Source organism: Ambystoma mexicanum, chromosome 6q (genome assembly GCF_040938575.1).
Source record: "Ambystoma mexicanum isolate Mex_15411 chromosome 6q, UKY_AmexF1_1, whole genome shotgun sequence".
Lineage (NCBI taxonomy): Eukaryota > Metazoa > Chordata > Amphibia > Caudata > Ambystomatidae > Ambystoma > Ambystoma mexicanum.
In genome coordinates, this window is record NC_090937.1 from 271253301 (window position 1) to 271279336 (window position 26036).

General features: G+C 48.0%; 1 protein-coding gene across 2 annotated transcripts in view; it reads left to right on the plus strand.

Moving 5' to 3' along the window:
- HERC3 (HECT and RLD domain containing E3 ubiquitin protein ligase 3) overlaps positions 1–26036 on the plus strand; it is a 1960519-nt gene that overhangs the window by 1235127 nt on the left and 699356 nt on the right. For both annotated transcript variants that reach the window (XM_069630741.1, XM_069630742.1), the window contains one exon: positions 24636–24695. In XM_069630741.1, coding sequence (XP_069486842.1) covers positions 24636–24695 — 60 coding nt within the window. The remainder of the gene's footprint in view (positions 1–24635; positions 24696–26036) is intronic.

Consider the following 26036-nt stretch of genomic DNA (forward strand, 5'->3'; position numbering starts at 1 on the left):
ATCGGGTGTTACCAACCGATAACCCTGTGTTGCACTCCTAATGGGATAGAATCCCCTATGTGTTTTAATAGCCAATCGTGAGAAGGGATCTCCCAGCAATCGGAAGACACCCTCACAATGGCATGCGTGAAACTCTTCAACAAAACAGGGTAATCTAGTACTCATCTGTGTTCATAGCAGAAATAGGCTATGTATTTAAATGGAAAGATGTCCACCTGATATAGTCTGTTCAAGAGCCACCAAGAACCTTCACACTACAGGTGCACAACACATATATTTTATATATCATGAGGTATTCAAACACATTACAAAGGATAAATGGAAAGTAAATCCGTTCAAATCCAAGTCTCAAACATACAGTTGGATAAGGTATCAAACTCAAAGTTAACAGACAGCATAAAGAAACCTTCATTTGATGCAAGTGTACAATACATATGATAATTCAAATTCAAAGTTAACAAACAGTGTGTAGAGCATCCAACAGAATGGATAGTCTGTAACAAAACATACAATAGTTCACATTCAAGGATAACAATAGTACTTTTGTCCTAAACACTCCTAGATGTGATCAAGTGCCAACGCGTTTCGGATTCAGTTGAATCCATCTTAAGGGCAGGAAATGTGAAGTTCCTTCGAACTTTAATTCCTAGGGAAATGTAAATAGACTAATTAGCTCATTGGAATTTATAGATGATAAGGGTAGTACTGAACACCAAAAACAGGCACTAACCTTAATGTTGAAGTTAGAGATTATTTGCTACAATCTGTATAGTAAGTGAGAAAGTCAATGTCAGCTTATGAGACTAAGTTTTAATTCTCAAAGCATTCAAGAAAGGAAAGCAGAAGTGTCACTCACCACGTCCAGAGACGAATAAAGGTCACCGGGTGTGAGTGGATTGTTTGGAGGTCGGTCACACAGTGTGTGTGCTGTAAATAATCAAAAAAATTGAATTACTGAGGAAATGAAGTTAGTAACGAAGGTATGTCTCTCTAAATCATATGCAGTCCAACTCAGGAGAGTTAGCAAGGTCTGATAAGGAAAGTGAGATGTATCGAGCCATCATAGGTTTAGAGTCGACATCTGTGTCATTCACGAGTAGAAGCCATAATGTGTATTAGGTGCGTAAGCATTGTTATAAAGAGCACAGCCCCTAAGGCTGGTCAGTTGGCTCCAACAATCTTACCTGCATTCGCAGAACAGTCGCAGTGCACGAGACGTCCGTCAGTCAGACGCGCGGCTCGTGACTGCGAGTTGTTAAATGGTCGTCATGGCAGCGGCGCGCATGCGCAATGCTTCAATCGACGCCATGTTGGTAGGGGAATACGGAGGACGATCGGTAAACAATATCGATCAAAGGGCTTTTATCACGCCTCAAGTGCCCACTAATATTTCAATATATGCTATGCATCCCAGTACTAGCCAATACACTCTCTAGTACTCGTAACCTCGGATCCAAGGGAGACTCGTAGCGCGAGTGGGTCACCATGGCAACGACGTCAACAGCCAAGGCGCTGCCGAGTGCCGCGTCTGGCTGGGAAAAGACGAACCACGGGAGATCAAATTCCAAAACCGGGTAAGTAAGCCGTGTAAACACAGTTTGACCTCACTATGTCAGGTATGAGTATTAGATATCACCTGCTGCCGAGGAGGTACACAGGTATGACTGTCATATGGGATAGAAAGGTCTCAACACAGGCTGCTGAGTCTATCTAGAAATCTCAAGATAGTTAGTGGCCGATGCACACAAACAGAGAGTGTGAATGGCCTGAGGAAAGTGTGTGTGTAGGGGGTGTGAAGAGGGGCACCACCGCAGCCAATAACAAGGCTGCGTGGTGCCCCACCTCACACTCGTGATTAGTGGTGCTCAGCCAGACCGATCATAGAACAGGTGCAGGACAGGGCCCGCGTTCCGACCGTCTGGATGGCTGGATAAAGTGGGGGCTCATTGGTATATGTCATTAGTATGATTGGTGGCTAAGGTGTGGCCCGTGGGCTTAATTTGAGAAACGGACATATGGAGAAAAAAGAGAGCAAGGTGATATTGCATGTATAAAATCAACCATAACTTGAAGTTAACATTTTTTTAATAAAAACAAACATAGGAATAACATAATATCAGACAAAGCACATCAGATCAAATTCGCAGTTCATGCCCCTAGGGGGTAGACAGTCCATTAAATCAATCCAGAAAATTTCCTTTTGTAACAAGCGTCTATGCACATCACCCCCTCTTGGGCCCACTTGCACTTGTTCCAAGATAATACATCTCAATTGGGCAATTGAGTGCCTTGCTTCAAGAAAGTGCATTGACACTGGTGATCTCAAACTTTTAGTTTGAATGTTTGATTTATGTTCAGTCCGTCTCAACTTAGCTTTCATCGTAGTGATCCCCACATAATACAGACCACAGGGGCATTTGAGTAAATATACAACATTCTTTGAGTCGCACATACAGGAGTGTTTAAGTATGATAGATTTGCCCGTGTGTGGATGTGAGATTGTGTTACCCAAAAGAAGATTACTGCAGTGCTGGCAATTGTAACAGGGTTGTGTACCCTTGTGCCGTGTAGTCGTTGGATGGTCCACTCCTGTCTCGGCCCGAATAAGGCTGTTCCTGAGAGCCCTGCTGTTTCTATATGCAAATATAGGAGGTTCTTGAAAGAGGGATTGAGTTTCAGGGTCCATTTGTAGCATTGGCCAGTTCTTGTGAATGATGTTCCTGATTTTTCTGCTTTGATTGGAATGTGTTGTCACATATACTAAACTGTCCTCTTTGCTCTTGACTTTGGTCGTGAGCAAAGTGTCCCTCTGAACATTTGCCACCTTCTCTTCAATCCTGGAGGTTGTTACGCTCACCTGGTTCCCACGGGGGCGCGACCGGAACTGGGCCGCTGTTATTTCCACCAGCGTGACGTGTAGCGCCGAGATGACTGACTGGACTGGCCCGCTCAGCCTAGTTTGTCTGGCTCGCAGGAATATTATTCTGCAAAGGAGAAGAGGTATTAACCACCGGTGGAATTGAGTGTCAACCCACCTTCCCCACTCCCGTTGTCTTCCCACTGATCACTCTTGATGTCCCCTCTTTAGTCTCACCTGATGGTTTGGAAGGATGAGCTCTCCATCCTGCGTCGACCGCAGGGGCGCGTTGATGACCAGTTACGTCACTGGCATAGAGGAATTGGTGAGTTCCAGTATTGACTCTAAAGTCCAATTGTTCATAAGAGTTCAAATGTCTGCTCTTCACTCTGTCCAATTCCTTGCAGGCTGCCGATTAATCCACTTGAAGATTTCCAAATGGCACTCGGTAAGATTCAGGTAAGTCTATTGTGGTTTTCCCCTTAGGGGCCGGGGTACGGCGATGAAGCAGAGTGGACTGTGCCGACCCGAGATGAGGTGAGACCCCCGTGGTAAATCAGGTAAGTTTTGTGGGGGGGTAACTGGTATTGTCCTTGCTTTCTCCCCTTAGGGGCCGGGGTACGGCGATGAAGCAGAGTTGACTGCGCCGACCCGAAATGAGGTGAGTACCTCCCGTGGTAAATCAGGTAAGTCCTTGGGGGTAGCTTGTATGGCCTTAGAGAGTCCCCTTGCTCACCTTGCTGTCTTTGTCTCCTTAGGTGTCGGAGGGCGGCCGCGAGATGGAGAGAGCGTGATGGAATGCTGAAGTACCGCCAAGCAGGTGAGTTCAGCGCGGCGCCGTAGGAATGCGAAGCGATGCTTCAAAGACTTCTGTCTTTCAGTTCCGTGGCGAAATGGATCAGGATTCAGGTAAGGATTAAAGTTAAAACTCCTGTTCTAACCTTTATCCTTTTTGTCTTCTTGTTTCAGGAGTCCCAGGACTGAAGCGGGCGTGGCTGAAAACTGGAGCTGCTGAAAACACGGTGAGCGTTACGCTGCAGCAAGCAGAATAACGCGAAGCACGTGTGGCTGTCCAGGCGTGGTTTAAATAGCCTTGGAAGAAGATCCAGGTAAGTATTCTTCCACAGCCCCACCCAAGTAACAAAAAAGTCCCTTCAGTAAAATAGTCCCTCCTAAGCCTCATTTGGCTTGAGTCTTCATGCAGCATGGTCTGCCTCAGGTGATTATGCAGCATGGTCTGCTTCAGGTAAGTTATCAATAATGAGCCTGGCGCCCATGGTGCCAGGACTGACTTTATCTTTATGAGCCTGGCGCCATAGGCGCCAGGACTGTACCCAAACAGCCCCTAACTGGGGCTTTTGGGCATGCTCCAAGTGGCATGATGCCTGCTTCCGTGGCTGCTGGGCCTGGTCTGGTCTTGCGGGGGCAGGCATCATGACAGCACTCCCCCTCAAGGCCCCTCCTAAATTCGTTCTCCCCCTTGGCCGTGGTTTGTCTGGAAATTCCCGATTGAACCTCTTCACCAAACGAGGTGCATGCACGTGGTCACTAGGTTCCCAAGACCTTTCCTGTGGACCATAACCTTTCCAGTCAATTAGGTAAAAGAGTTTTGATCTCACTCTTTTTGAGTCCAAAATATTCTTGACTTCGAACTCGGGCTCCCCGTCTATGAGGGTAGGTTCAGGTGGAGTGGTTAGCCTTGTTCCTGGTTGCACTGGCCTCAAAAGAGACACGTGGAAAACGGGATGGATTCGCATATGAGCAGGTAGGTCCAACTTGAGGGCCACTGGGTTAATAATTGCCTTGACAGAAAAAGGTCCCAAATACCTGGCGTTAAAGGTCCGAGTCCCCTTGAGTAGTAAGTGCTTAGTGGCTAACCATACTTGGTCCTCTATTTGGTATTGGGGAGCTTCACTTCTGTGCTGATCCGCATCCTTTTTGTATTTTTCCTTAGCCTTTTGCAAATGGATGGTTGCTTCTTTAAAGGCTTGTGTAATAACAGCGTGGAGATGGTCCACTGCGGGCATCTCTAAATGCTGGGGTGAGTCCAAATCCGAGGTCCGAGGATGGTGCCCATAATTGGTAAAAAAAAAGGACTTTGTCCAGTTCCTGAGTGTACGGAATTATTGTACGCATACTCTGCGATCCACAGAATGTCTTTCCAATTCCCCTCAGACTGATGTAGCATACAACGGAGGTACTGTTCAAGAGTCTGGTTGGTCCTCTCCGTTTGACCGTCGGTCTGAGGGTGGTGACTGGTCGAAAGCCTAACATCAATTTGTGCCAGTTGGCAGCATTTCCTCCAAAAATGTGAAATTAATTGACTGCCCCGATCTGAAATTAACACTGAAGGAAAGCCATGCAGGCGGACAACATTTTCAAGGAATTCCTTGGCCAGGATTGAAGCTGAAGGTATCCCTTTTAAAGGAATGAAGTGGGCCATTTTAGAAAAAAGATCTACAATAACTAGAATGGTATTGTAACCTTGGTACGGGGGTAAATCCGTGATGAAGTCTAATGACAAGGTATGCCAAGGGGTAGGTGGTATGTCTAATGGTTGCAATAATCCAGCAGGTTTTTTCTTTTGCCCTTTATTTTGTGCGCAAATGCCACAAGACATGACAAATGACTTGACATCCTTTCGCCAGGTAGGCCACCAAAATTGCTTCCTAATTTTAGCTTCGGTTTTTGCAATACCCGGATGCCCTTCTATTAAGGTGTCATGGTAATGGGAAATGACAAGTTCCTGTAGTTCCTTTTGCGGTAAAAATAGCCGGCCTTGGTAATAAGGTAAATCATCGATGACAGAGTACTCTGGACCTTTCTTTGCCCAGTCCTGTAGGGCAACGGAATCAAAGAGTTGGTGGATCTTGTTTTGAATGTTCTCCAGTGTCTGTATGGAAGTCAGGCCAAGGATTCTCTGTTCCGGAATTATGGGTACGGGTTCTAAAGTTATTTCTGCTTCTCCCATTCCAATCCGGGACAAGGCGTCTGCTTTACCATTCTTACAACCTGGTCGATAGGTTATTACAAAATCAAACTCGGCGAAGAACAATGCCCAACGGAGTTGGCGCGAAGATTGGGCTTTGGCTGTCTTTAGGTATTGTAAGTTGCGGTGATCGGTGATGACCGTGATGGTATGTCTGGCACCCAGTAGATAGTGCCGCCAAGCCTTGAAGGCGGACTTGATGGCCAGCAGCTCCTTGTCGGTTATGGCATAGTTTAATTCGGGGGCTGAAAATGTTCTTGACCAGAACGCCACTGGGTGAAGCTGGTTAGTTTCGGGATCCTTTTGGGAAAGGACTGCTCCCATGGCTGAACTGGATGCATCTGTTTCCACTATGTAGGGAAGCTCGGGGCGCGGGTGTCTTAATATGGGAGAAGATGTGAATTTAGCTTTTAACTCTTGGAAGGCGTTCTCGGCTTCCTCTTTCCACACAAAGCGTTTGTTTTTTCGCAATAGTGTTGTGGTGGGATGTACAATGTGCGAGAAGTCCGGGATAAACCTGCGGTAGAAATTGGCAAAGCCAAGCATGCTTTGAACTCCTTTGATTGAGCTTGGCGAAGGCCAATTAAGAATGGCATCCACTTTTCGTGTATCCATCCGGATTCCTCTCGGGGTCAGAATAAATCCAAGGAATTCCACTTGAGTAGTGTGGAAGATGTATTTTTCCAGTTTAGCATATAATTTATGCTGGCGTAACTTCTCTAGGACTGCTCGGACGTGTTTTACATGCTCAAATTCTGATAAAGAGTATACTAAGATGTCGTCGATGTAAACGACCACACAAACGTCATTAAGCTCTTGGAGGACATTGTTCATGAAGAACTGGCAGGCTGCAATTGCATTGCATTTGGTACTCAAATAGTCCATACTTGGTGCGAAAAGCAGTCTTCCATTTGTCACCCTCTTTGACACGTACCAGATGATATGCCCCCCGAAGGTCTAGTTTCCTGTATATACAAGCGTCCACCTGGTCTAGTAGTTCTGGGATCAAAGGCAGTGGGTATCGATTCTTGATGGTTATCTGATTCAGTGCGCGGTAGTCTATGCATGTTCTAAGGTCGCCTTCCTTTTTCGGTACGAAGAACAAAGCTGAAGATGCAGGGGATTTGGACGGGCGAATGAAGCCATTAGTGTCACGATCCCTCATCATGCGGTCCCCAGGGCACTCCCTCATCCCCAGTCCCGCCCTTCTCTCACTTCCCCCCTTCCCCGGGACTCACGTGGACTCACACACGTCTTGCGGGCACACCCGCGCCTGGTCCGTAATAGGACGGCTGTCAGACTACGGCCGTTCCTACATTGGCAATTGCCTTGGCGCATAGGATCGCGAAGGGCTAACCCTGAGCTTCCGCATCGCGGGACTGTGAGGTCACGTGATGCTCTTGCCCGATCACGTGACCATGCCACGCATCACGTGACCAGAAGCGCGAGTACATAAACCCGGAAACCTGGGTATTCGTTGCTTCTCAGCTGTGCTCTGCATTCTGTTTGGCGCTACGGACTTTGAATCATCTTTGGATCACTCACGGAATCGACCTGGCCTGCTTTACTGGACTCCTCTTGGATTTACCCCTTCGGATTTCTTTGCACAGTGATACACGGCTCTCGACCACGGACTGTTATTGGACTGCCTCCTGGATCACCCTTTTGCACCCTGGTTCTTTGAACTCCTTGCCTCACAGTTTCACAGCTCCACAGCTCCTGCTGACAGGCGAACTGAGCCTACTCCTCTTGGGGTACTGCCGTCCACGTGGGTCCCGGACCTCTCCACTAGGTTCCTCATCCCCTCCTTGACCCTGACTGGTAAGACCTTTCCAGTTATTCTAATACTGTAGGTACTGTTTCTTGCTTGGTACTTAATCCGCATTTTCTTGCAGCAGTGTGGGGTCCCCGAGGTTCGCGTTCCCGGACTTGGACATTCGAACATCTTCGCCTGTGACCTCAACGGCTGCACAGAGAGTTGCGTTAAGTTCTCCCTGTGCGGCATTTGGGGACGGAGGCCTCTACTGCCTACACGACACTCAAGTCTCAACAGACTGAGAAGCCTATAGTCGTGTAGGCAATGGAGGGGAACGCTGAAGACCCCATGTCTGCTATAGTCCAAGCCATTACAGTGCTACGAGCCGATATGGCGGCAGCCAACACGGCTATCCATCAACGTCTCGACCACATACAAAGTACCAGACACCCTTTACCCCCAGATGTAGAATTCGGAGACACACCCTCTGTTTCTCGACCTGTTCCACCTCCGATTGTTCCCCAGAATCCCGTTCCCATGATGCTACCTACTCCATTCCCATTGGCGGCCCCTGAGAGATACCACGGGGATCCCAAGAAATTTAGGACCTTCCTAAACCAATGCAAGTTGCATTTCCTGTGCCGGCCTCAGGCTTTTCCAGATTCCACCACGAAAGCGGCATTTACCCTTTCCCATTTGGCTGGGATTGCCGCTGCATGGGCCAACCCCTTATTGGAGAACGATAACCCGGCATTATATGATTTCGATCTCCTCGTCACCGAGATGTCCAGGGTTTTTGATACTAGACACAAGGCCCAATCTCGAGATCTGGAACTTCTGGATTTGTGCCAGGGTAGGGGTTCTCTCATTGAATACATAACCCGTTTTAACCAGCTATCCGCTGAAACCTCTTGGCCAGAGGGCAAGAAAGCAGTCGTCTTCTATAGGGGCCTCAACAACCCTATGAAGGACGCCTTATCAGTAGTACCCTCATTACCCACTGCATTCCAAGATCTGGTTGACTTGTCACTCCAGGTGGACGCACGTAGGTCCGAAAGAAGAGCGGAAGCAGGTTTCACTCACTCCTCCCCTTCTCCCATGACAGTTCCTTCTTCTGACTCCTCCCAAGAACCCATGCAGATCGGGGGGGTCAGGAGTCCGATATCTCCTTTGGAAAGGGAACGCAGGAGGGCGGATAACGCTTGCTACTACTGCGGCACCCTAGGTCATTTTGTTAAGGAATGCCCACGTCGTCCCAAAAACAAGCCACAGGGTTTTCGGATAGCTCGATCATAGTACCGGGGACGGGATCGAGCTATACCACAGACACCCCGAACACCACACCCTCTTTCGGGCGTATCCGACCCATTCATGTACAAGCCACTCTACAGCCCACAGCGTCCGTTTCACATCCTGTTACTCTGATAATTGACTCTGGGGCCACGGGAAACTTTATCGACATTTCCTTGGCCCGTTTGTTAAACCTGCCCCTTTTGACCAAGACCAGGCCTGAACCGGTACAGGCTGTAGATGGCTCGTCCTTGATTTCGGGCCCAGTCAAACAACAAACAGCCCCTTTGCTATTAACAATACAATCCAGACATAGGGAGACCATTAGTTTTGACCTTATCACCACGCCACAGTTTGGGCTCATCCTGGGAATCCCTTGGCTTCAGGAACATAATCCCCTCATTGATTGGAAATTGGGTTTGGTTCATTTTGAGTCGGCTGTCTGCCAGCATTTCTGTCTTCCCACAGACGCACACAGCGACAATCCCGCCCAGGCTATAGCTCATCTTACAGTACAGGATCCGCAAGATACACCATCAGAACACGTAGTTGGGTTAGTGGCACTAGACGTTCCCCAGGTCTATCAAGATTTCGCAGCTGTCTTTGATCGTGGCTCCTCTGAAACACTGCCTCCACATCGCCCGTACGATTGCCCTATCGATCTACTCCCTGATACAGTGGTTCCCACGGGGCGGATCTATTCCCTCTCGCCATCCGAGGAAATGACTCTCAAGGAGTACATTAGGAAGTCCTTGAGCTTAGGGCACATACGACCATCCACCTCGCCTGCAGCCAGCCCTATCTTTTTTGTGCCGAAAAAGGAAGGCGATCTACGCCCATGTGTTGACTATAGACGCCTGAATGCTATCACGAGGAAAGATCGGTACCCTATTCCCCTCATCACGCCCTTGCTGGACCGACTCACACACGCTACCATTTTTACAAAACTGGACCTCCGCGGAGCCTACAACCTGGTCCGCGTCCGTTCCGGGGACGAATGGAAAACCGCTTTCTGTACCCGGTACGGCCTATACGAATATACAGTCATGCCCTTTGGGCTGTGTAATGCCCCGGCGACCTTCCAGAGGTTTATGAATGATATCCTGAGCGATATCTTAGATGTTTACGTCGTGGTTTACCTCGATGACATCTTAATTTTTTCTCAATCCCTGGAAGAGCATGTGCGACACGTTCGTGAGGTATTAACACGCTTACAGAAACACTCACTATATGCCAAACCGGAAAAGTGCCTGTTCCACGTTGGTAATGTTGATTTCCTCGGGTTCTGTATCACTCCCGGGGGGTTGTCCATGAACCACTCCAAGGTTAAAGCGGTTTTGGACTGGCCTATTCCTGCGAACCTGAAAGCCCTTCAGTCCTTTTTGGGTTTTGCGAATTTCTACAGGAGATTCATCTCTGGGTTTTCTTCTATCGTGTCTCCCCTCACTGCATTAACCAGTCCTAGAGTTCCCTTCCTTTGGTCTGATACACAACAGAAGGCCTTTGATTCACTGAAGACTGCTTTCACCACAGCCCCTGTTCTTCAGCATCCCGACTCTGAACTCCCTTTTGTCGTGGAAGCTGACGCCTCCTCCTTCGCTCTTGGTGCTGTCTTATCCCAAGCATGTCAGACCACGGGTCGTCTGCACCCTGTTGCATTTCATTCCCGCAAGTTTACCACCCCCGAGTCACACTACACCGTGACCGAGAAGGAGTTGTTGGCGGTTATGGACGCTTTCCGCGTGTGGCGACACCATCTCTTGGGCGCCAAGTATCGAGTCACGGTGTTTACTGATCACCAGAACCTGCAGGACTTGGCTTCCCTGAAGTGCCTTAACAGCCGTCAGGTGAGGTGGCACCTTTTCTTCGCAGCATTCGATTTCCAAATTCGGCATCGGGCTGGTTCCGCGCACGGCAAGGCCGATGCGCTGTCCCGCTCTCCCGGGGGGGTCTCTCTTCCCGTATACCCTAACACAATGTTGGACGACACTAAGGTCGTTTGTCTATGTACTCCCTCGATGCCCTTAGTGGACGCAGTACGCAAGTGGGTGTCCTTACATCCCGACCAGCTATCTGAGTGGGATCCGGTGTTCCAGGATGGCCTCCCGTTTGTGCTGAACCGCCTATTCTTGCCCACTGCCGACACACGCAACATGGCAATGGAATGGTCGCACGATGCCCCTGTGAATGGTCATCCTGGCCAACGCCGTACGTTATCCCTCCTGAAGCGTTGGTGTTGGTGGCCGGGCATGAAGAGGGACGTGAATTGTTACGTCAATACATGCACCATTTGTACACAATGCAAAACCCGTAGGGGTCGCCCGTTAGGCCTGCTTCTCCCTTTACCAGTGCCCCCGAAACCATGGCATACGGTAACCATGGACTTTGTCACGGAACTCCCTCGGGTACAGGGTTACGACACTATTTGGGTGGTGGTGGATTCCTTCTCAAAGATGGCACGCTTCATCCCCTGCAAGGGTATCCCCTCTGCTTCCATCCTGGCCACCCTGTTCTTTGATACCGTCTTTTGTCTTTTTGGGTTACCCTCGGTCCTTATATCAGACCGGGGATCGCAATTCACTTCTCGCTTCTGGCGCGCTCTAACTAGGTTGTTGGGTATCGATGTCCGGTTCTCTTCGGCCTACCACCCGGAGACGGATGGTCAGACCGAAAGGACTAATCAAACAATGGAACAATATCTCCGCTGTCTGATCCTGCAACAACAGTGCTCTTGGTTGCGTGCCCTCCGACACGCTGAATTCGCTTATAACAATGCAGTTCATGCATCCACTGGGTTCTCCCCCTTCTATGTTCTCTATGGCCAACATCCCCGCACATTACCGATCCCTGACCTTGCGGCCTCCACCAATCCGGCCGCCAGTGCCTGTCTTAGGGATTTGTCCTCTATCCACGACCAGACTGCTTTACATCTCCGTGAGGCTCAGTCTTCCATGAAGGTCCAGGCAGATAAGAAACGGCTGTTGGCTCCGTCTTTCTCGGTGGGTTCCCGGGTGTGGCTTTCCACTCGTCACTTGAGGCTAGTGGGTTGTAGGAAGTTGTTGCCCCGTTTTGTGGGTCCCTATGTGGTTTCCCGGGTTATCAACCCTGTCACATACCGACTGGTTCTCCCGGGTTCTTGGAGGGTACACCCTGTATTTCATGTCTCCCTTCTCAAACCGTGTCCGGCCCCGTCCCGCTTGCGCGCCTCTGCTGCCCCGGTGTCCTTGGCTTCCCCAGACGAGTATGAGGTTTCCTCCATTCTGGGCTCCCGGGTCTGCAGGGGGCGCTTGCAATACCTGGTTGATTGGGTCGGTTATGGTCCGGAGGAGCGCTCTTGGGTTCCTGCTATTGATGTCCACGCTCCCCGGTTGGTGGCTCGCTTCCACCGGGATCACCCTTCCTGCCCACGGGGTCGTGGGCCTTTGGGGGGGGGTTCTGTCACGATCCCTCATCATGCGGTCCCCAGGGCACTCCCTCATCCCCAGTCCCGCCCTTCTCTCACTTCCCCCCTTCCCCGGGACTCACGTGGACTCACACACGTCTTGCGGGCACACCCGCGCCTGGTCCGTAATAGGACGGCTGTCAGACTACGGCCGTTCCTACATTGGCAATTGCCTTGGCGCATAGGATCGCGAAGGGCTAACCCTGAGCTTCCGCATCGCGGGACTGTGAGGTCACGTGATGCTCTTGCCCGATCACGTGACCATGCCACGCATCACGTGACCAGAAGCGCGAGTACATAAACCCGGAAACCTGGGTATTCGTTGCTTCTCAGCTGTGCTCTGCATTCTGTTTGGCGCTACGGACTTTGAATCATCTTTGGATCACTCACGGAATCGACCTGGCCTGCTTTACTGGACTCCTCTTGGATTTACCCCTTCGGATTTCTTTGCACAGTGATACACGGCTCTCGACCACGGACTGTTATTGGACTGCCTCCTGGATCACCCTTTTGCACCCTGGTTCTTTGAACTCCTTGCCTCACAGTTTCACAGCTCCACAGCTCCTGCTGACAGGCGAACTGAGCCTACTCCTCTTGGGGTACTGCCGTCCACGTGGGTCCCGGACCTCTCCACTAGGTTCCTCATCCCCTCCTTGACCCTGACTGGTAAGACCTTTCCAGTTATTCTAATACTGTAGGTACTGTTTCTTGCTTGGTACTTAATCCGCATTTTCTTGCAGCAGTGTGGGGTCCCCGAGGTTCGCGTTCCCGGACTTGGACATTCGAACATCTTCGCCTGTGACCTCAACGGCTGCACAGAGAGTTGCGTTAAGTTCTCCCTGTGCGGCATTTGGGGACGGAGGCCTCTACTGCCTACACGACACTCAAGTCTCAACAATTAGCAAGGTACTGGCGCAAATGAAGATTTTCGGGTTCCGTAAGGGCATAGATTCTGCTGCAAGGTGGTTGTGCTCCAGGTACAAGATCTATTTGACAATCATACGATCTGTGAGGTGGTAAGGTGTTTGCCTGTTCCTTTTGGAAGACATCCTGAAAGTCTTGGTATTCAACAGGTAATTGCATGGCTACTGGAATTACTGGGGCCAGGACTGAGTTTTGAGTTTTCCTTGGGTAGCAGGTGTGAGCACATTCTGGGAAGGTTAGTCTCTTCTCTCGCCAATCAATACAGGGATTATGTTTTTCCAACCAAGGTATCCCTAGTATCAGCTGAAACTGTGGAGCCTTGATTAAGTCAAACATCATAGCCTCTCGATGCCCATCTTGACTCAGAAATGTCATCTCTGCAGTGGAATGAGTTACGGGTCCAGAGGCAATTTCCGTTCCATCTACAGTGGTGACAACATCGGCCGTGGTCTTGCGGGTGAGAGATAGATTCAGCCTGGTAGCCAATTCCCAGTCCAAGTAATTTCCTATGGCTCCACTGTCTACGTACGCCTTTACCGCGTGCATGCGTGATGGCTGCTCTGGATCTACAAGGACCATGGGTATGGTGAAATGCGAGGTCGGAGTGTCCTTCTTTAAGCTCGGCAAGCAGACCTCTACGCTTGCCGGGTGTGGTCGTTTCCCGAGTCAGATTTCACATGGTTTTCGTCTGCTGCTCCTATAACTTTCTTGGGTGGTTTTACAGGGCAGTTCCGAAGAAAATGAGCAGCAGTTCCGCAATATAAACATAATTGCAGTTGCTGTCTTCTCTCTCTCCTTTTGGGTTAGGGGTCCTTTAACCCCCCTGATTTGCATTGGTTCTGAGACATCTACTCCCTTGGAGCTTACGTGGGTTTTAACCAACACCCTGTTCTCAAACTTGGTTCGGTCAGCCTTCCTGGTTTGAAGTCTGTGATCGAGCTGGACCACTAGATCTATATATTCAGCACAGTCTTGAGGCGGGGTTCACGATTTGGGCCAAAACATCTTTGAGTTCTCCTCGAAGTCCTCGATGGAATAATGTGATTCGCTTGGCTTCAGGCCATTCGGTTTCCACTACTAATCTATTGAAAGTTGCAATGTAAGATAAAAGATCCTGGTTACCTTGACGTAGGGATAAAAGTTTGTTGTCCAAAGCCTGTCCTCGGGAGTGTCGGGCGAATAGTCTTTCCATGCTTGTTCGAAAACCCTGGAAATCTCGAAGAATCGGGTCATCCTGGTTAACTAGTGGAATGGACCAATCCGCTGCACTGCCGCTGAGATATGACAGTACAAAGGCTACCTTGGCCTGATCGTTTGGGAAAGCTCCAGGTCTACATAAAAAGTGCAAGCGGCATTGATTAATGAATGTTGCAAACCCTTTTGGGTCTCCGGCAAAGCGTTCAGGCGGAGCCAAAGGAACGGCTCCAGGTAAATTTATCTGCACCGGGTTACTCGATGGTGCAGGAGCTGGACTTGCCCCAAGTCCTGGTAGAGGTGTTTGTCCAGCCTGGCTCTGTAATAGTTGTCTGGCCAACTCATCAGTTTGTTCTTTTGACACTATCAGTTCCCTCCTGAGGGCATTGGTTTCTTGGCGGGCAGAATGCACTTCGGCCCTTAATTCCCCTAATAATTGGGCCAACTGATCAGTTTCCGAGGTGTCCATGACGCCCAGGTGGTTATTTGTGGGTAGGCTTCGCGTTCTGTTACGCTCACCTGGTTCCCACGGGGGCGTCAACCGGAACTGGGCCGCTGTTATTTCCACCAGCGTGACGTGTAGCACCGAGATGACTGACTGGACTGGCCCACTCAGCCTAGTTTGTCTGGCTCGCAAGAATATTCTTCTGCAAAGGAGAAGAGATATTAACCACCGGTGGAATTGAGTGTCAACCCACCTTCCCCACTCCCGTTGTCTTCCCACTGATCACTCTTGATGTCCCCCCTTTAGTCTCACCTGATGGTTTGGAAGGATGAGCTCTCCATCCTGCGTCGACCGCAGGGGCGCGTTGATGACCAGTTACTTCACTGGCATAGAGGAATTGGTGAGTTCCAGTATTGACTCTAAAGTCCAATTGTTCATAAGAGTTCAAATGTCTGCTCTTCACTCTGTCCAATTCCTTGCAGGTTGCCGATTAATCCACTCGAAGATTTCCAAATGGCACTCGGTAAGATTCAGCTAAGTCTATTGTGGTTTTCCCCTTAGGGGCATGGGTACGGCGATGAAGCAGAGTGGACTGTGCCGACCCGAGATGAAGTGAGACCCCCGTGGTAAATCAGGTAAGTTTTGTGGGGGGGTAACTGGTATTGTCCTTGCTTTCTCCCCTTAGGGGCCGGGATACGGCGATGAAGCAGAGTTGACTGCGCCGACCCGAAATGAGGTGAGTACCTCCCGTGGTAAATCAGGTAAGTCCTTGGGGCTAGCTTGTATGGCCTTAGAGAGTCCCCTTGCTCACCTTGCTGTCTTTGTCTCCTTAGGTGTCGGAGGGCGGCCGCGAGATGGAGAGAGCGTGATGGAATGCTGAAGTACCGCCAAGCAGGTGAGTTCAGCGCAGCGCCGTAGGAATGCGAAGCGATGCTTCAAAGACTTCTGTCTTTCAGTTCCGTGGCGAAATGGATCAGGATTCAGGTAAGGATTAAAGTTAAAACTCCTGTTCTAACCTTTATCCTTTTTGTCTTCTTGTTTCAGGAGTCCCAGGACTGAAGCGGACGTGGCTGAAGACTGGAGCTGCTGAAAATACGGTGAGCGTTACGCTGCAGCAAGCAGAATAACGCGAAGCACGTGTGGCTGTCCGGGTGTGGTTTAAATAGCCTTGGAAGAAGATCCAGGTAAGTATTCTTCCACAGCCCCACCCAAGTAACAAAATAGTCCCTTCAGTAAAATAGTCCCTCCTAAGCCTAATTTGGCTTGAGTCTTCATGCAGCAAGGTCTGCCTCAGGTGAGTATGCAGCATGGTCTGCTTCAGGTAAGTTATCAATAATGAGCCTGGCGCCCATGGCGCCAGGACCAACTTATCTTTATGAGCCTGGCGCCATAGGCGCCAGGACTGTACCCAAACAGCCCCTAACTGGGGCTTTTGGGCATGCTCCAAGTGGCATGATGCCTGCTTCCGGGGCTGCTGGGCCTGGTCTGGTCTTCCGGGGGCAGGCAGCATGACAGAGATCGAGCCCGATTTGTATCCCCTCTCCCTAAATTTGTGACGTAGAGTCACCGATTGTCTCGCATACTCTGATTCCTCTGAAATGTTCCTGCGATAACGTAGGAACTGACTTAGCGGAACGCTCTCAATTGTCCTCTGCGGGTGGAAGCTAGTGGCTAACAGGAGGCTGTTTCTATCATTTGGCTTTGTGAATATCCTGGTTTCAAGGTTAGCGCTTTTCACATAGATTTCCACATCCAGTAAATTGATCTTGGATTTACTGGTCTGGGTGGTACATTGAATACGCGGGTGCATGTTATTCATCATTTGAAAGAACTCTACCAGTTCGTCCTCTGGACCAGACCATGTGCCAAACACATCGTCAATATATCTTACGAAAATAGTGAGGTGGCGCAGTCACCTTGCTGAAGTAAGAACATGCTCGTTTTCCAAATAATACATATATGTATTAGCATAAGCAGGGGCCATGGCCGCCCCTATGCTGGTACCTGAGAGTTGTAAATAGTACCTGTCTTCAAATCTGAAAAAAATATTCATATGTACTTGTTTCAGCAGTGTTAGGACAAAGATCTTGTCCCCTTGACAGTGGTCTGACCTCAAGAGGAGCCATTCAACTGCTTCAAGTCCCGCCTCATGTACAATATTGGTATATAACGAGGTGACATCCATCGTAAACAGGGTATCTCTTCCATCTACAAAAAGTACTTCCTTGAGTTTTTGAAGGAAGTGTGTGGTGTCCTTTATATACGTCGGGGTTTCTTGTATGAGGGGTTGCAGAATCTTGTCAAGATATTTTGCCAATGGTTCCAGTGGACTATCTGTGGCTGCTATAATCGGTCGTCCAGGTGGGTCTAGTAATCTCTTGTGTATCTTGGGAAGGATGTATATCACGGGTGTGATGGGATGTGTCTTTTCCAGGAATTTGCGGGTTTTTTCAGAGATAACCTCTTTGTCTTCTGCCTCATCGAGTACTTCCTTTATCAGCTTCATCAATTCCTCCGTTGGATTGTGGTTAATTTCTTTATAGGTATCTTGATCCGCAAGTTGTCGGTCCAACTCCCTGATGTATTTGATTTTGTCCATTAGAACCAGAGCGCCGCCCTTGTCAGCTGGTTTGAAGATAATATCTTTATTATCTAAAAGTCTCTTCAGGGTTTGTCGATCAGTGGCCGTGAAGTTCCCATGGCTCTTTGATTTGTATTGGATCTTCTTGAATTGGTCCAGGACAGTTCTTTCAAATACAGTCAGAACATGATTATTCACGGGCGGGTTAAATGTACTCTTGGGTGAGAGTTCCAGAAATTCTGAGGGTTCATTCATGTTTTCTTCTTCTTCAATGGAATTGAAGAACACCTTCAGCTTAAGTTTGCGCATAAGTTTAAAGAAATCAATTTTCTCTTTCAGCAGGCTGGTGTTGTATTGGGGCACAAAGGACAGACCCTTATGTAAGACTTGTAGTTCGATACGCAACAATGTATAAGATGATATGTTGACCACTATATCTTCTTCCCACTGGTTTCTTTCTCTCTGATTTTTTTCTTCCTCTGTCCTCGTCGGGTTGGTCCTTTTCTAAAAAATCAGAGGCACTTGCTGTAGCCCTTTCTGCTAATGAGGTAGAAGGCGCTGCTATTGTTGCACTGGGGCTTGTTTCTAGTTCAGCGCTGGACGCTTCCGAAGAAGTGGTATCTGTATTACTGGGTCCTGTTCTTGGGGGTCGTGGTTGAAGTGGTCTTGGAACACGTAAGCCGTAGTATTCTTGCCAGTTATAAACTATGTCTAATTTGTAGTCTTGCGTGTCCCTCCTGAATTTTCTGATCTTTTTCGTCTCGAGTTCTTGCTTATATTTGGCCAGTTTCTCATTAGTCTCTTCCAGGATTTGTTTGAGTTGATCTTCTGTGAAACTCTTACTTAGCGCACCTTTGATAGTGCTTATTTCCTCATCCAAAGAGGTCAAGTTGTGTGCGAGTTCTTCGATCGTTAGGAGAATTAAATCAAGGGAACACTTGTTCAGGATCTGTCTCCATCTCTTTACAAAATTCGGATTTTCTTTGCATAGGGTAGGTTCTAAGTTTACTCTCAGTCCACGAGGAATCCTCTGTGCCTTGTAATAGTATGTCAATGTTGTTGCGTGTAGTTTCAAGTTACGACGCTGCTTTCCAGTACCGCTCACTTACCACATATCGAGCTGAACCATCCGTGAACCAAGCATGCTCTGTTTGCTCCACGGTCCAATCACTGTAAGGTACTCCCCATTTCACGGGAGACTCACGTTTTTCAGGCACTTCCGGTGGTATGTAATCTGAGGGGTTGCAGAGGTTGCACAGCGGGAAGCGTGAAGAGGAGACGCTTGCCTGAAAGAAATTCATTATGTAGAGTTTGTGCAGAGGGAAGCAGCAGTAATGAGGGAAGCAGAGTTGCACCTGGCCCTCTCAGGAGCAGAGGAGGCTCCAATCCCCAGTGGGGTGAGCGGAGGACCACCAGAGGAACCTCTCCACCTGGCCGCGAGCACCGAGCAGAGCATAACGGTGTGACCTACCTGGTGAGTCTGCAGCTAGTAAATGACTCTGGAGCGCTCGTACACTGTGTGTTCACGGCAGGCTGTTTCACTCGTGAGTGAGTGAAAGCAACAGTAGCAGTAATGTTGAATACTAAACTGTACGTAACCAGCAAAAGTGGTACTTGTTAAAACAAAATGACTGTATAACTAAGCGCATGAGTGTGTGAAAGCCCAAGAAGCCCAGGGGAAAGCTGTAAACAGTTTGAAAGCTGACCAGCAATACCCAAGCCAAAAGTATACGACCAACCAGCAATACCAATATAACAAACAGTACTCAAGGCAAGAGGGTAAGATTGAGCGACTTAATGATTGTGAGACTTACTACTTATGTGCTATGACATACAGATCTTCAGGTGATAGAAACTTAGATTGCCAAAGCCAAATTAGAGGAAAAGTGAGACTACTTCTTAGTGCTTATTTGGTTGTTGTTACATAGGGGGAAGAAACGTGGCAAACAGGCTGCTGTATTGCTCTCCCCAGAGTGCACGGAAAAACATTAATCACCAATGCAATTATAGAGCAAATACTTTGAACGCAGAAAGACTCAATAACTCGCTGTTAGGCAGAAACCTGTGCAGTTCCCTCTGGGACCACTGCAAAAGATTTAAGACTACAGGTGTTGGCAGTAAACCCACTTGGTAGCAGTCTGTACCACACAGATTCACTGTGGTAGCTGTGGCTGAGCAGTCAGACTTCCCTCAAGAAGAGTTAGGCAGTATATAGAGGATACAGGATAGGTACAGAGGCACAGTAGTACAAGCAAACACTGACCAGAGCTATTTGTAAAAGTATCTACTTATTTATTTTAAAGGCACACTCATAAATTACACTAGCACAGAAAAAGGTAAGTAAGTCAAAACGCAGTCACTATTACTTATATGTACATCCCTAGTAATTTGTTGGACAAGTCTAAGTTAACACCACTTATTTCCAAACAGAGGTGAGCGCTTAACGTTAGATGGCACTCCAACAAGTTAGTTAAAAAGGGAGGGAAAAGGGCAGGAGTAATGAAAACAGCAAAGTAAAACACTTTTCACATAAGGTTAGAAAGGCAGTCAATTGTGGAACAAGGAGAATTGGTTCGAGGCCCGCTTTAGGGAGAGCCAGGCGAAAATATGCCCAAGATCACACACTGTCACAAGTCTTTGCAGGTGAGTAGAAAAGGTTTTTCTAAGTTCAGAAAAGTTTAGTTAGGGTGTCCCAGGCTTACCCAGGTTCGAGAGCCGAGGGCTAAATCTACCCCGTACAATCGGTGGCAAGGGAAGCCGGGCGGAACACAGTACCTTTAAAAGTGGGAAGGATCCTCCAGCGGTGGTAGTTGTTCCTGGTAGTGGATGCAAGTCGCGGCGCCGTCCAGAGGAAGAGGTGATCTCGACGTGGAGGAAAGCTGAAGGTCGTTGCACTACCAGGGAAGAGACCAGCTGTGGAGTTTTCCGGTTGCAAAGGATTTTACCCCTCTTTCGCGGTTGAGGTAAAAAGTGGTATCCCGGTTGCCGGGGTGCTTGGCACAGGCAAGGCGGCCACGAGATGCTTCGGGACGGTGAAAAGAAGGCAGAAACTGGTTGTCCCTACCAGTCAAGGGAAGAAGACTCTCCGGCGGGAGATCTCCTCTGTCGTCGGGAAAAAGTGGTGAGACGGTTCTGCAGGGCTCCACCGGTGGTGTCGTCTTGGCAGGTCGGCTCGGCTTCTCCCTCTTCGGCTTATTAGGTCCTGTGGCGACTTCTGAAGAACCAGTCCCAAAAACCCTGCTTTTATGCAGCAAACCCCCATTCATACAGCCTAGCTGTCACTCAAACATGCTAAGTGGTGAGCGGGGTGGCTCACCACTTGGGCCAATCACACCAGAGTGCGACATGAGTTGGCAAGGCAACTTAGTCCAGGGTGCCTAAACCCCCTCCCACACCCCCTGTGGTACCCAGACAGAATGGCACCACTTTGGAGGGCTTCTGTGCTGAAGCCCACCAAAAGTGGAACAAAGGCTCGACTCGGGTTCAGGGTTACTGAAGTGAACCTAGACGCCATTTTGGCGGCGAGTTCTGGCAAAAAATCACAACCGGTGAATTTATATTAAATAAATAAACCGGCGGTATCTTTAACATTGCACCAAAAAGTGGTGCATTAAAATCAATGGGAAATCCCATTGGGAAATATTCCGGTGGAATATTTCTGTGGTATCCACTGCCACCAGCCAGAAACTCGGCGAGGGGGGACGGGACAGTACCCCCTCGACAACAGACCCAGGGGCAATCTAATTGCCCCTACCAGTACTTCCACAGTATGATGGTTTGTACTGGTTAAGTTCCTAAGTTTTAGGACTAGTAAAGTCAATGGTGACTTTACAGACCCAGGGAGACAGTAGTCAGTCCCAGGGTGTGGAGTCTATGTTTGGGGGTCTCTATGACACCCCTGTGTTACTGCACTGAGGGTGCTGTGTAACACACATTCAAAAACCAATGATAGCCTATGGGGAAAAAATACCCCATAGCCCATAAGCACATAGCAAGTCACAGAAACACTCTCAAGTCATGTCCAAGAGTGAGGGTACAAGAGTCTCACTCTTGGCAGGAGAAAAAAATAAACCCCAAAAAATCCAGCAAAGCTGCTGGGGGACTCACTAGGTTAGGAAATTCAGCCTAAACAGAGAATTCTCCCTAACACTCGCAACCACACACTCTTAGAAGATAATCAGCTCACCGAAGTAAGATAGACATAAATCACAGAAGAAGCAAAGAATTCAAAAGGAAATACATCACTGTGAGCGTAACTGGATTCCTCATCTCGCCCAGAAGCGGCTGGAAGACCCCGGGAACAGCCAGGCCAATAGCACCACAGCTCACAGGAGTGCCGGACGTAAGCGTCCTCCTCCGGCTGAAGTCTCACCTGACCACCTCCGGGTTTCCGCACATATATACACACTCCGCAAAGGGGTGGCAGTTCTCGAACCTTCTGGAAATGGCACTTGCGCAGTTGATGAGCAGCCGTCGGTTGCCAGCTGGGTCAATCGAGAGCTACCCTCAAGGAGCAGAGTGCCTCCCTCCTCTAAAAACACGCTCTGCGGAAAACAGTAACAAACCATAACAAAGTTAGCTTTCCCAGCAGAAATGTCCTTGACCGCATACCAGGTTTGGAAACCATGTTTTCCTCAGCACCGTGAATCCAACACTCAGCAAAATGTGTGCAGCTTTTCATTGCGGCATGCAGTAAATATCCATCATGGCTCCGAGCGCCCCCAGAATACACTGCGCACCAGCGCCATTTTAGTTCAAGCATAACAGCTGCCCTTCTGGATAAGGTTATCCCGAGGTAATTGAGCATAGTTGCCAAGAAGTCTTAAAAGAGCACTAATTTGGTTTGTTGGTTTCCCTTGTAACTATTCTAAAGTTTGATCTTAAAGAAGGCTAATTAAGCTGTTGTTTCCTAAAGTTGGAAATTACCATTGAAGCACTTTTCTGTTCTTTTTGTTGTAGAAGTAGAAGGGCAGGCGAGTATACCCATAGGGCAAGAAGTTGTCTTAAAGAGCCTGGCAAAGGAAGGAGCCAGATGGTAGTTGATGCAAGTGCTGAACTGTGGTTCTAACAACTCATCATGTTGACTCATAACGTTTGAAGAATTGTTAAAGCTTGTTGAAGAAAAACTACAATTCTTTCTTTTGAAACCAAAATCTCAGTAAACCAGCCTGACAAAAACATTTGTTGTTTCTACGAAGGTGAAACCTGTTCTTACTCCAGAAAGAGTTGTAACAGTTCATTTCTTTTTGAAACCAGAAGTTGTGATAACCATCTTGACAATGGCATTTGTTGTTTCTACAAAGGTGAAACCTGATCTTACTCCAGGGAGGTTGGGACTAGTTTATTTCTTTTTGAAGCCAGAACATTTGTGACAATTATCAAGTTGTTGCTTGCTTGGAGATGATAAATGTGATACATTTCTTATTCCAGGAGTAGTGGGAACTTGTGATTTCTTGAGATACTTTAATGAAGCAACAGACCTAAAAGCTCACCCATTGAGGTCAAAGTCCTACACGCGAGGATCCCGGCAAAACCCACGTCAACACTGTTCCAAGTGATTACTGCATTCCGGGCTCGGGACCTTAACCGTCTGCGGGAGAGGTGGGAGAAATTAGTGGGCCCCCTGGAATCGGAGGAGTGGGTGGAGGCCCTAATATTCCCCCGTGAAATAGGCATAGATGCCAAATTAAGGCTTATACAGTATAAAATAATTCACCAGGCCCATAACTCCTGGCCTGCACTGGCCAAGTGGAGACTGAGGGAGGATGCTGACTGCCCCAAATGTCGTAGGGTGCCTGGTACTTTTTTATCACATGCTGTGGGAATGTGATGTTATACACAAATTCTAGCGTGAATGTATTCATGAAATTAATGTGGTCCTAGATAACCCGGCTCCACTAGTACCCAAGGCTGCATTGCTGGGTATCTGGGGGGAGGCAGACCCAACAAGAGGAGAGAAAAACATTCTTTGCTGTAGCACTGGGCCTCACCAAAAGTCTCGGTAGCCACCACGTGGGGGGGCACCCTTAGGACCCACCATAAGCAGATGTACAGATGTGCATCCATGGAGAAACGTATATATTCTGCCAGAGGCTGCCCTGGAAATTTCTGAAAGTGTGGGATACATTGTCTGGCATTACATGATTGGCGAGGCCTCAACACCTACCTTGACACTAGCGCCGGTGGGATCCCGCCACCCCCCCGGTGGAGCACCCGGCGTTCACTTCAGGAACTAAACGATGCACATGCATGACTGTACTCACGCACTCTATGAAGACCTGGCCTACCCGATCATTGTTTGTTAACATGTATTCCGTTCCTTGCTTTTGGTTGACCGACACAATGACCTAATCAAGTCAATCCCATTTCTTGCTGTATGTTTGAGCGACAGGCATGGCCGTCTTGTTGTTGCAAACCAATAAAAATAGTTTATCCCAAAAACATTAAGCAACAGAACTTTGTGGGACTGAGTATCAAACTTTAAGAACTGTATTGGAACTTTGTACTAAACCAAACTTCCTTGTTTACTTTGAACTGTGGAGAAAAACTCTTGTTCAAATCTGGGGAAGGGGAAACTCACTCAGCTTATGAGAAGAGACATTGATCCTGTTGTGAATCAGATCATATGTTCTACATTGCTATTGATTTAAGTTGCCAAATATATTTCTTTTTTGCTTTAGTTGAAGTACAAGTGTGAGGGTCCTATATTCTTTTGTTACAGTGTTTCCTTTAGTTTATTTCAGGCAGGGAAATCCCTGTCATGGTAGGCATAGTGAGGCGTTTATCCAACCTGTTTATTTAACAAAATAGCTAAAGGTTAACACTTTTTACAAAGTTGTCCGCCCCACATTTCTGACCGGTCACACAAGGCACTACAATAGCACAACCCTCTGTTACTAGATGTATTTCTACTCAACCCCTTAGGCAGCCTCTGTGCAAAAGCCGCAGCATCTCATATTTTAAGGCATTCTTTGGTATTCCAAAGTTGGTAATAGTTTGCCTATGGACCCTGAGTACTGGTGCTGTTGGACATAAGCACATTCTTGGTTTATTATTTTATTTGCAATAGTTTTTTACTTTGCTGCCATTTTAGTAAATAAATGTTTGCCTACATAATTTGCCTTCATAGCACCTCTGTCTTTCCTCCCTCTCTACAGTGGTGTACTTCAAACAATGTCCTCCTCTGCCTGCTGGAATGGAAGCTTCCTAGAGAAGAAGTAAGTGACCTTGCATTTCTTGGAAGCCCATAATCCTACCTCCCATCACCCACTTTGTGTCCTTTCCAGCATTGAGGCCAGCAAAAAGTATTTGTTTTGTTCTATGGTATAAATATATGGAATGTATTTAGGTACATGTCTGAAGCAAAGTCTGAGAATGAGGTCTCATTTTCTCTGTTAAACTGAATTTACTGCCCCATAGCCACCTGCATCTTTAATTTTTATCAGCATTTAGACTATATATTACTCCCTGGCGACTTCATGTACTGACTGAGTCGAACAGGTGTACGCTTAGCTGAAAGAAACTAATAGCTAGGATTCTGATTTACAATGTGCCACTGAATAAATGGGCAGCAAACCGAGAGATACATGTGCACCAACAGGAAGAGACCTAATACAGCGATAATACGATTTAGCGTTGATTTGTTTTTTAATGTGCTGTGCCAGAGGAAAATGTAAAACTGGTACAGCCTAATTCCATAATGTTTGGGTGGAGTGAATATGGTAATCCCTGATATGATGTAAGTTATAATGCCACTATTAATTAAGCATTACAGACCCAGTCCAAGGGCCATACTGGACGGTATGAGACCTGAATACTGTTTTAAAGGCCCAAGTGCAGCAAGGGTGTTTAACAAGGTTAAAAGGCCTCTACTGGGGGCGGGCTCAGGCACGCTACGGGATGGTAGTATAAAACAGAGCTCCCACTCCGATATTACTATTACGCCCTGGAGGGGCTACAAAACGTACTTTTCTATGCTGCCAACACCAGATTCTCTCAGGATTGAAGCTGAAGAGTACTCCAAGTGCTTTTTTTCCCCCACGACTCTTCACACACCGCCAGCACGGACATCCGGTAGGCCTGGCGCAGCAGCCTCTAGTTTCTGTCACGCCACATTTCCTTTCAGAGAAGCCAGATCACGTCTGACGTTCGACAAGGCCTGCAATATCCTCGACGTAAGGCTTTTCAGTAGAACACCTGCAAATATCTATAAAGCCTTTATTTCATGCAGTGTTTCTTCCTTAATATTTGAACACACTGTTTTTATGGAACACTTAGCTAAAACCCACTCTCCAAAGTGGATTGCATACCTGCTGGCTTCTACTGCTTTCAACTGGCCCAACCAAAAATTGTCTGAGAACCAATAAACATTTTATGAAAATGTTACCTCCTCTCCAGCCAGTAGTATTTCAGCCTATTCTTTAAGACCTAGAACCAAGACATCAATAGACAGTTAATAAGGTGTGCTCTGCTTCGGGGCTCTAATGAAAATTATCTAATACAAGTCAGTCTGCAGTTTAATAAGGAGGGCGAGTGCCCTGCAGTTTACTCAAAAAATT